This window comes from Protobothrops mucrosquamatus, unplaced genomic scaffold (genome assembly GCF_001527695.2).
Source record: "Protobothrops mucrosquamatus isolate PMUCROS unplaced genomic scaffold, P.Mucros_1.0 scaffold_226, whole genome shotgun sequence".
NCBI classification, from domain to species: Eukaryota; Metazoa; Chordata; class Lepidosauria; order Squamata; family Viperidae; genus Protobothrops; species Protobothrops mucrosquamatus.
This window is the reverse complement of record NW_015386302.1, coordinates 189,159-200,960: the sequence shown is the minus strand read 5'-3', so window position 1 is coordinate 200,960 and position 11,802 is coordinate 189,159. Positions and strand designations below refer to the sequence as shown.

The window sequence follows — 11,802 nt, the reverse complement described above, 5'->3', positions numbered from 1 at the left end:
AATAATAATAATAATAATAATAATAATAATAATAATAATAATAACATTTAATATTTAGACAGCAGAGACGAATGTTAGCTAGTGTGCTTGATCTCAAAGTTGATAGCAAATAATGAAGGGCCTGGATAACTTTGCTTTCTTGGTTTCAAAAATAGATAACGCTGAATCATGTGTTCAGGATGTAAAGAGAGCAGTAACTTTAGATAGGAAAATAATAAACTGAGAAAGGGTCATGAAGGAGAAGAATGTCTCTGTGACTCACAGATCATAATAGTATTTTGTTTTACTGTATTAATATGGAAAAAAATGTTCAGCTATTGAAACCTGAACACCGGGAATGAGTAAAAGAAAAAAGATATATGCCTCTGTATTATGGCATTATAGATAATTTCTAACAGTACCAAGGATGTCAAGAAGACGCTTATCTGTCCTGGACCAAGTACAGTAAACTGACTGCTTCCTTGAGATAAAAAACAGCAACTCACATTTTTGAAGCATTTAATATGATTGAATGATAGGATGATACTTCGAAGTAAACTATTATACTTGAAAGATGGGAGGAAAGTAGAATGGGTAGCAATTAAGACACAGTGAGGGAAAAATTATTTGATCCCCTGCTGATTTTGTACACTTGCCCACTGACAAAGAAATGATCAGTCTATAATTTTAATAGTAGGTTTATTTTAACAATGAGAGACAGAATAACAAAAAAATCTAGAAAAACGCATTTCAAAGTATAAATTGATTTGCATTTTAATGAGTGAAATAAGTATTTGACCCCTTCACAAAACATGACTTAGTACTTGGTAGCAAAACCCTTGTTGGCAATCACAGAGGCCAGACGTTTCTTGTAGTTGGCCACCAGGTTTGCACACATCTCAGGAGGATTTTGTCCCACTCCTCTTTGCAGATCCTCTCCAAATCATTAAGGTTTCGAGGCTGATGTTTGGCAGCTCAAACCTTCAGCTCCCTGCATAGATTTTCTATGGGATTTAGGTCTGGAGACTGGCTACCTTAATGTGCTTCTTCTTGAGCCACTCCTTTGTTGCCTTGGCCATGTGTTTTGGGTCATTGCCATGCTGGAATACCCATCCACAACCCATTTTCAATGCCCTGGCTGAGGGAAGGAGGTTCTCACCCAAAATTTGACGGTACATGGACCTGTCCATCGTCCCTTTGAGGGGGTGAAATTGTCCTGTCCCCTTAGCAGAAAAACATCCCCAAAGCATAATGTTTCCACCTCCATGTTTGACAGTGGGGATAGTGTTCTTGGGGTCACAGGCAGCATTCCTCCTCCTCCAAACATGGCGAATTGAGATGATGCCAAACATCTCAATTTTGGTCTCAACTGACCACACTTTCACCCAGTTCTCCTCTGAATCATTCAGAAGTTCATTGGCAAACTTCAGATGGGCCTGTACACGTGCTTTCTTGAGCAGGGGCATCTTGCGGGCGCTGCAGGATTTCAGTTCTCATGGTCATTGAAACTCCATGAGGTGAGATCCTGCATGGAGCCCCAGACCAAGGGAGATTGACAGTTATTTTGTGTTTCTTCCATTTGCGAATAATCACACCAATTGTTGTCACCTTCTCACCAAGGTGCTTGGTGATAGTCTTGTAGCCCATTCCAGCCTTGTGTAGGTCTACAATCTTGTCCCTGACATCCTTGAAACAGCTCTTTGGTCTTGGCCATGGTGCAGAGTTTGGAATCTGATTTATTGATTGCTTCTGTGGACAGGTGTCTTTTATACAGGTAACAAGCTGAAGCACCCTTTAAAAGAGTGCTCCTAATCTCAGCTCGTTACTTGTATAAAAGACACATGGGAGCCAGAAATCTTGCTGATTAATAGGGGATCAAATATTTATTTCACTCATTAAAATACAAATCAATTTATACCTTTTTTGAAATGCATTTTCTGGATTTTTTTGTTATTCTGTCTCTCACTGTTAAATTAAACCTACCATTAAAAAGACTGATCATTTCTTTGTCAGTGGGAAACGTACAAAATCAGGGGATCAAATAATTTTTCCCTCACTGTAGTCAGATGTACGTTGGAGTGGTCTTGGAAAAGCTACAGATTATCATCAAGATTAGGTTGAAGTGGCAGACCTCAGACTCTCACTTATTTTCTGTCATGCATATATACAGATGTGTGTCTGTGTGTATCTGTGTGTATTCCACATTTCTATTCAGAATGACATTTATATAAGCAAGGATAATATAGAAGAAATTTTGTTATAGCTATAAAGTAGTAATCAGACTTAAATAAAACTATCCTTAGTTGTAGGGTTGTTTAATTTTTCAACCAATATAAATGCCACTGATTTACAGAAAGATGCACAAGTAGTCATTGATGTATGACACAACTGAGTCCCAAATTCCTGTTGCTAAGTGAGACAGTTAAGTGAGTTTTGCCGGATTTTGTGATCTTTCTTGCCACTGTTGTTAAGTGAATCACTGCAGTTGTTAAGTTAGTCAAAGGATTGTTAAGTGAATATGGCTTCCCCATTGAGTTTGCTTGTCGGAAGGTCACAAAAGGTAATCACATGATCTTAGGACACTGCAACCATCATAAAGGGGAGTCAGTTGCCAACTGTCTGAATTTTGATCATGTGACCATGGACATGCCACAATGGTTGTAACTGAAAAATGGTCATATTACTTTTTCAATGCTGTTGTAACTTCAAATGGTCACTAAACAAACTGTAGTAAGTCGAGGACTACCTGTATTTTAGTTTTCCATTGTTTTGTAAAAGTTGGGATATAGATTTTATCTATAGCACTTTGTAAGGAAAAAAATTCAAACTTGACATACTTTCAGAATTTCCTAGAATTTTATTATTTGCAGGAAAAAATATTTGGTTACAATATTAGTGTTTCTGAGGCATTTTGTTTTGTTTATAGATGATGAAGAGTTGGAAGGTATGATAGACCCAGGAATAGAATATATTCCTCCATCTGATGCATCAGGGGGAATGATCCAAAAGAAAATGAAGCTGTCTGATCAGATTAAACAAGAGCTGATGTGTGAAGAAGGAAGAGCAGAGAGGCTAGTCAATGATGTGGAAAATCATAGTAGTACACATGGCTTCCTTCAAGACCAAGGTTCAGAGAAGCAGAAGACCCAACTGGCTCATAAGGATTCTCAGTCTAAATACACTTCTATTGGTATCTATGAAGAAAAACTTCTTTTGAGGAACTTGGAGGCCTATCCAAATGCAACAGACATGACTCCTGAGGCTCGGAGGCTGAGGCGCAAGCTGATAGTCCGAAAGACAAAACGAGAGAATGGTCTTCCCCTTTTTAACTTGGATGATATCGTGAATTCTGCTCTTATCTTGGTCGATCAGTTTTATGGAACTAAGGAAAGAAATGCTTCCTATGTCCCAGCAGATTATGCAGTATACAAAACTTCTTGCCAGGCTTTCCGAATCTTGGATCGATATCAGGTTTCTGTTTTTCTGTTGTTATTATCACTATCATTATCATAAACTATACATTATCTCACTTTTCCCCTAGGAACTTTTCCTAGGAACTCCCCTAGGAAAAGTGATGCCTTTTGAAATCTCCCCCTGTATCACAACAACCACCTATGAAGTAGCTTGGGCTGAGACACAGCAATTGGCTCAAAATCTCTGTGTGTTTTATTAAGTTACTTACAAATTCAGAATGTATGAGAATCCATTTAGAGACAATTTGGTGCCATGGTTAAAGACATTGGCTTACAAACTGAGAATTGGTGAGTTTGGTCCCATCTTAGGCACAGAACCAGTTGGATGAGATTGGGCCAATCACTCTTTCAGTCCTAGTAAGAAGGCAAGGGCTACTCATTTTGGAAAAAAATATTGCCAAGAACACACTGTGAACTCTGGTAGGAGATAAGACTGACTTGAAGGGACAAATAATAATTTATCATCCGTTGTAACATCCTCTAAATAGGATGGACCAATAATGCTTAAAAGAACAGAATAACTGAGTTGGAAGGGACTTTGGAGGTCTTCTAGTCCAACCACCTGCACAAGCAGGAGACACTATACCATTCTGGATTAGTTGTCTGATCTCTTCTTAAAAATCTCCAGTAATGGAGCACCCACAACTTCTGAAGGCAAGCTGTTGCACTGGTTAATTCTCACTGTCAGGAAATTTCTCCTTAATTCTAGGTTGCTTCTTCCTTGATTAGTTTCCATCCATTGCTTCCTGCCCTGCCTTACGGTGCTTTGGAAAATAGGGTGACCCCCTCCTTTGTGGCAAATATTGGACCACTGCTATCATGTCACCCTGGTCCTTCTTTTCACTAGACTAGACATACCCAGTTCCTGCAACCGTTCTTCATATGTTTTAGCCCCCAGCCCCCTAATCATTTTGTTGCTCTTCTCCAGAGTCTCAACATCTTTTTTTATATTGTGGCAACCAAAATTGGATGCAATATTCCAAGTGTGATCTTACGAAGGCATTATAAAGTGGTACTAACACTTCACATGATCTTGATTCTGTCCCTCTGTTAATGCAGCTAGGATTTTATTGGCTTTTTGGGGGCTGCAGCATATTGCTGATTCTTATTTAAATGTTGCTCCACCTATTCTATACCTGTACATTTGGTTTTTCTTGCCTAAATATAAAATCTTACTTTTCTCACCATTGAATTTCATTTTGTTAGATAAGTCCCAGTGTTCAAGTCTGTCAAAATCCTTCTGCATCTTGAGCCTAAGTTCTTGGGTGTTGCCTATTTCTGCCCGCTTTGTGTTATCTGCAAATTTGATGAGTTCCCCTTCTATTTCCTCATCTAAATCATTATGAAAATATTGAAGAGTACTGGGTCTAAAACTGAACCTTGGGGTATCCCACTGCTTACTTCCTCCCATGTGGATATAATTCTATTAAGGACTACATGTTGAGTGCGATTTGTCAGCCAATTACGAATCCATCTCGTGGTGCTATTTATCCCACATTTTTCTCCCTCATTAAGAAGTGATCTACTTTGTCAGATGCTTTATTGAAATCCAAGTATATTAAGTCCACAGCATTTCGCTAGTCCATTAATTTAGTCATTTGTCAAAGAATGAAATAAGATTTGTTTGGCATGATCTGTTTTTGAGAAATCCCTGTTATAACTTTGCTTGCTTCTAGGTATTTGCAGATCTTTTGCTTGATTATCTTTTCAAGGATCTTCTCAGGTATTGATGTCAAACTGATTGGTCTGTAGTATCCTGGATCAATTTTTTCCCTTTTTTGGAAAATGCTGCTTTCTTCTTGGATTTCTTATTTTTCTTTTTCAGTGGTATTATGGTGGACTGGGCTTTTATAATCATATTTTTCAGAGTTTTCCCCTTTTTTGAAGATTGGAACCACATCAGCTCTTTCCAGTTGTCTGGTAGTGCCCTGGTGCTCCAAGATCTTTGAAAGTTATGATTCAATGTTTCCACAATCACATCTGCCAACTCCTTCAGAACTCTGGGATGTAATCCATTTGGTCCTGGTGATTTGTACTCATTTAGGGTAAACAGGTGTTCCCTAACCATTTTTTGTCTATTTTAATTTGTATTTATAGTCTCTCTTTTAGGGTTCTGTTTTTGATAGGTTGGGTTACTTTTTCCTTTTGAGTGAACTCAAATGCAATGGATGAATTGAGTCTGCTTTCTCCCTGCTTCCTATCACTTCCTTGCCATCTTCTCCCATATGTGGATTGATTGTTTCCTTGATTTTTTTTCTTGTTTTCTACGTTGAAAGAAATTTTTAATTATTTTTGACATTAGTTGCAAGTCTTAGTTCATTCTGAGCCTTAACTTTCCAGACTTCATCTTTGCAGATTTGGCCTATGTGCTGGTATTCTGCCTTAGTTTTGTGTTCCTCTTTCCATTTTTTATAGCTATTCTTTTTGCCTTTCAATTTATCAGAGAGTTCTTTATGCAATCATGCTGGTTTCTTCATGGATTTCTTTTTTTCTTTCAGCAGTATTACATTGAACTGGACTTTTATGATCACATTTTTCAGAGTTTCCCAAGCTTCTTGAGTTGTTTTGCCCTTTAAGATTTTCATCTGTGGAATCCTTCCCAATCTCTCTCTCTCAGTTTGTTGAAATCAGCTCTTTTAAAGTCTAAGACACTAGCTTGATTTTTAATTTCTTGTGTTTGCATTATGTTGAATTCCAATAAGACATATCACTCTCCCCCAAAGTTCCAACAATTTCCACTCCTCTATCATTTAATCTTTGATAGTAAGAGTTAAGTTCAAAATAGCTGACTCTCTAGTTCCCTCCTCTACCTTTTAGACGACAGTTGTCAGCTAGGCTTGTAAGGAACCTATTTGATCTCCCACTTTTGCAGAGTCTGTTTCCAAGTTGATATCAGGGTAGTTAAAGTCCCCGTTATTATTGTGCTGTGTTTCCTATAGGCATTATTTAACTGAGTTATGCATTATGCATTATTTAACTCAGTTCTTCTCCTTGGTTGGGTGGCAGTGTCATTCTTTCTTCTGCTTGGTATACACCTATGGAAATGTCATTCTTTTTTTCCTTTTATATTAACCCATATACATTTAAGGAGACTTTCATCCTTGGTTTTATGCATTTCTGTGGAGATGTAGTGATTTTTTTTTACATATAATGCAACCCCACTTACTCTTTTGTTAGGTTTGTTTCATTTGAACAGTTTATATCCTTCCAGCAATACATTCCATTTGTGAGTTTCATCCCACCAAAGTTCAGTAATAGCAACTATAGTGAGGGATCCCCTGCTGATTTTATACGTTTTCCCACTGACAAAGAAATGATCAGTCTATAATTTTAATGGTAGGTTTATTGTAATAGTGAGAGATAGAATAACAACAAAAAAGTCCAAAAAATGCATTTCAAAAAAGTTATAAATTGATTTGCATTTTAATGAGTGAAATAAGTATTTGATCCCCTATCAATCAGCAAGATTTCTGGCTCCCATGTGTCTTTTATGCAGGAAACAAGCTGAGATTAGGAGCACTCACTTAAAGGGAGTGCTCCTAATCTCAGCTTGTTACCTGTATAAAAGACACCCGTCCACAGACACAATCAATCAATCAGATTCCAAACTCTCCACCGTGGCCAAGACCAAAGAGCTGTTCAAGGATGTCAGGGACAAGATTGTAGACCTACACAAGGCTGGAATGGGCTACAAGACTATCGTCAATCAGCTTGGTTAGAAGGTGACAACAGTTGGTGCAATTATTTGCAAATGGAAGAAACACAAAATAACTCTCAATCTCCCTCAGTCTGGGTCTCCATGCAAGATCTCATCTCATGGAGTTTCAATGATCATGAGAACGGTAAGGAATCAGCTCAGAACTACACGGGAGGATCTTGTCAATGATCTCAAGGTAGCTGGGACCATAGTCACCAAGAAAAAATTGGTAACACCCTACGCCGTGAAGGACTAAAATCCTGCAGGTCCCCCTGCTCTAGAAAGCACATGTACAGGCCCATCTGAAGTTTGCCAATGAACATCTGAATGATTCAGAGGAGAACTGGGTGAAAGTGTTATGGTCAGATGAGACCAAAATTGAGCTCTTTGGCATCATCTCAATTCGCCATGTTTGGAGGAGGAGGAAAGGAGCTTGGTTTGTTGCAGGGTGTGTATATTTTTGTGGTCAGTGTTGACTGCTTTAGGAAAGTGCACCTTCTAGGAAGTATCTCTCCAGTGCTGGAATGCTGATTTAATGGCAAGGAGTTCCTTATTATAGATGTCATAATTGCATTCCAGAGCCGTCAGGACTCTGGAAAAGAAGGTGCATGAAAGAAGGCTATTGTCTCTCCCTCTCTCTTGTAAAAGAAAAGCTCTGATGGCCAGAATGGAACATTTAGGCACAGACTGTTGGCCATGTCTCCTTCGCCTCAAGCCTCCTGCCTCAGCCCATTTACAGCTAGCTTTTCTCTGGCCATTCTCCCTGACCAATGGCCCCTGGCCCTCCACCCTCACACCTTTCAGCCCAGCCCATTTGCCCAGGCACTCTTTGTCCTGGGCCTTTGGCTATACGGGACAAATAGCTGCCAGGCAATTGGGTGACAGGCAGAAACAATGGTGCTGCGGGGACAGCGTGCAATGGGCGATACGGGCTGTGGCGTGGGGTGGCAGGCAAACAGTGCAGGCGCAGCTTCTGCCTTTGCAGGGGGCCCTATGGTATGGCAGCAGGCGAACAGCACTGGTGCAGCTTTTGCCTTTGCAGGGGGGCTGTGGTGTGGGGCGACAGGCGAATGGCATTGGCATAGCTTCTGCCTTTGTGGGGGGGACTGTGACATGAGACGGCAAACAATCTGGGTTCAATTCATCCAAGCTTCATCCTACGAGACTGATACAAATATCTTCCTAAAGTAGCTCCTCTCAAAAGCGGTCAGGTTTCAGTCCAGACTATCCACTCAGCATGCACTTCCTTTCAGCGCCAGCCAGCCAATGGCCCTATTGGCTGGGGATGATGGAAATTATGGTTCTATCTTTTTGGAGGGCTCGGCTCGGGAAGGCTATCCTCCCAAAGTCTAGTTCATCCCACTCAGGAAGTGGGACTTCCTTTTCTTCAGATTAGGCTTGGCAACTGGAAGTTAAGAGTAGCAATCGAGAAGAATTAAAGAACCTGTATTGCTTGGTGGCATGTCCGACTCTCTGTCTGGGATGGATCGTGGGCAGCCCAGGGAGCAGCAGAGGGCACGGCCTGCTTTAGTGCATCCTCCAGGCTTCCACTGCTTCCTGAATCTAGAGCACGTGAACCTCTTGAGAGGACTGGTATCTTAACCAGAGCTAAACATAAGGGGCAGGTGTGCCTCTTCTTGTGTCTTTAAGGCTGCAGTCCCATGCACACTTACCAGACAGTACTTCCACATATATATGTTCTGAGTGCTGGCTTTTAGTCTGGAAAATAAGAGATTTTCCGAGCACTCCATCTTTAGGTACTGTAATGGATTTTGTGGGTTTAGAAAACCTATTTTTCCAGGGGACTGAGAACCATGGTATTATACCCGACTGAGTGGAGGTTTTTCTTGGAAACCGCTTTTGGAGGAGTTGAAATCCGAATTCAGAGTGACAATGCTTTTTTTCTTGTTGTTCTTCCCCAGAATAGCATCTGAGTTAACCAAGAAATACCTACGGACTAGGTTGCTGGCAAAGGCAGAAGCCACGCCAATGCCGTTCACCTGCCTTCCCATGTCACAGCTCCTATCGTCCATTGCACGCTGCCCCTACGGCACCATTGCTTCTACCTGCCACCCAATTGGCTGACAGCTTTTTGTCCCATGCAGCCAAAGGCCTGGGCGAATGGGCCGGGCCAAAGGGTGCAGGGCAGAGGACCAGGGGTTCATTGGCCAGGGAAGGGCCAGCAGAGGAGGAAAGCTGGCTGTAAATGGGCTGAGGGGAGGATTGAGGTGAAGGAGGCACAGGCAAAGGTTGGAGCCCAAAGGTCTTAGACCTCCAAATGGCTACAACTGAACCTTCTGTTTGGACAATAAATCTCTTTGAGGTGTCCAGGTGTTGAAGTGGGCTGGCAAGCAAAAAGTTGCTTGAACTCTTCAAATGCTGATTGGTATATAGGAGTACAAACAAATTTAATTCCTTTCTTACTGGGTTAGTGGTTTGGCTTTATGAGCAAAGCCTGGTATAAATTTCCTGTAGAAGTTAGCAAAGCCCAAGAAATATTGGACATCTTTGACTATGTGAGGGGCTTGCCAGTCAAGTACAGCTTGGACTTTCTGGGGATCCATCTGGATGCCTCTTGTGGAAATACGGTAGCCCAAGAAATCTAGTTGTTGCAAATCAAAGGCATATTTTTCTGGCTTGGCCTCATTCTCAGTTTAGATTAAAATATCAGCTAAATATAAAACCACAAATTTATCTATGAAATCTTTAAAAATTTGGTTCATGAATCTAGAAAATACAGCCAAGGTGTTACACAGAGCAAAAGGCAGCACTTTTTATTCAAATTTGCCATATCTTGGCGTTCTTTTATTAGAATAAGGTTGTAAGCATTGCAGAAGTCTAGTCTTGTAAAAATGCTTGCTTTCTGTAGTCTTATCTAATAGGTGTGGAATTAACGACAGTGGATAATGGTCTCTTACTGTGACTGAATTTAAAGCCTTGTAATCATGGACCACTCTCAGTGGGGATCTCTCACCATTGCTAGGCCCACTAGGGTCTTGTTTCTTGGGTACAAAGAAGGTGAGAGCCAAGGCAGGAGACTGAGAAGATCTTATGAATCCCTTTTTCAAATTAGAGTCCAAATATTGTTTTAAAATTTCTAATTCTGTATTGTCTCTTGGTGGGAAATTTGGCAGCAGGACCAAGTTTATGGCACAATTGCAGTCTCTGTGGAGAGGGTTTCCTCCTCCCCGAACACATCAGCGAAGTCTGTGTATTTACTTGGCAGATTAGGAATGCAATAGTGGCAAATATCTATAGTCGGGTGTAGGATGAGGGTGAAGGTTCATTCTCCAAGCTTCTGGATTGGTTTCCGAACGTTTCATTACCAGGCTAGGTAACTTCTTCAGCGGTGTTTAGAAGATGTCTGTGTCAGTGCTCTTCTATTTATAAGGGCTTCAGGTGTGGGTGTGTCAAGTGAGGGTCTTGTGATGAGTCATCAGAGAGAGGCTTGTGATAGGTCTTGGGATGGGGAGATTACTTCAGGTCAGGATGGTTGGAAGGTGTGAATTATCAGTGGGTCGGTTGAGTCATCAAAAGTTGATGATGGGGGAAATTACATCAGGTCAGGGTCATTGGGAGGTGAACTGCTGAGGGAAGGGCTTGTGTGATTTGGTTGGGGGGTTGGTGCTGTCTTCAGTTGGCTGTGTGATTGATTTAATTCTGAGGGATTCATAGGCTGGTTGTAGATCAATGTGCCTGTTGATGGATTACTAGTGGAATACCAGGCTTCGATGAACTCACGAGCGTGGCAGGTGGTAGCGTGGCCGATGATTTTAGTGTTGCTCCAATTAAACTGGTGTTGTTTGGTGTCAGTGTGGGTAATGATTAAGGATTTGGGATCGTGGCGTTTGACTGCTAGCTGGTGTTTGTGGATCCTGGTTTTTAATTGATGTGATGTTTGCCCCACATAGAAGTGGTTGCAGTCATTATAACGGCTCTTGATCTGACACAGACATCCCCTAAACGCCACTGAAGATGTTACCTAGCCTGGTAACGAAATGTTTGGAAACCAACCCACAAGCTCGGAGAACGAACCTTCACCCTCAGATTGGGAATCTCATTAAGGGGTGGTGGTGGTGGGCTTTGAAGACCTGATCATGGTGAAAAAGGCAGTCACAATTTTCAAAGGCAATAGACTGGTTTTTCCACTTCATAATGGGGTCGTGGTGTTGTAACCAAGCGGTTCCCAGCACTATTGGAAGATCTATGTGTTCAGCTACGAAGAGAGTTAACTCTTCAGAATGCTGATTTATTGTTAATTTCTTTTTTTTTTTTCACCATACACCATACACCAAAACTACATAAACATAAATCTTTTCTTCTAACAGAACAGTGCTTTACATTTTAAATATTCTTTACATCTTATTTACATTTTATATACATCAATAATTATATCTTTTTCTTTCTCTGTTCTAGCCAATTATAACATTTATTCCAAATTTCATAAAATTCTGACTTTTTTCACAACATTGTCTAACCCCATTTCTACTAATTGAATTCTTGCTTCATTTTTTTCCATCGTTTGTTGTATCATTTCAACTCTGTTGTCCAATTTATTTATATCGCCTCTCATTTCCACATGATTTTTCGATATAGTCTCTTGCATTTTTAACATTGTTTCTTGGATACTGAGGAGTGTAGATTGCATAGTTT

General features: G+C 40.6%; 1 protein-coding gene across 1 annotated transcript in view; it reads left to right on the top strand.

Moving 5' to 3' along the window:
• Positions 1 to 11,802, top strand: part of KAT14 (lysine acetyltransferase 14) — a 110,472-nt gene that overhangs the window by 43,724 nt on the left and 54,946 nt on the right. The window contains exon 6 of the mRNA XM_015828833.1: positions 2,906 to 3,450. Within this exon, the coding sequence (XP_015684319.1) occupies positions 2,906 to 3,450 (545 nt within the window). The remainder of the gene's footprint in view (positions 1 to 2,905; positions 3,451 to 11,802) is intronic.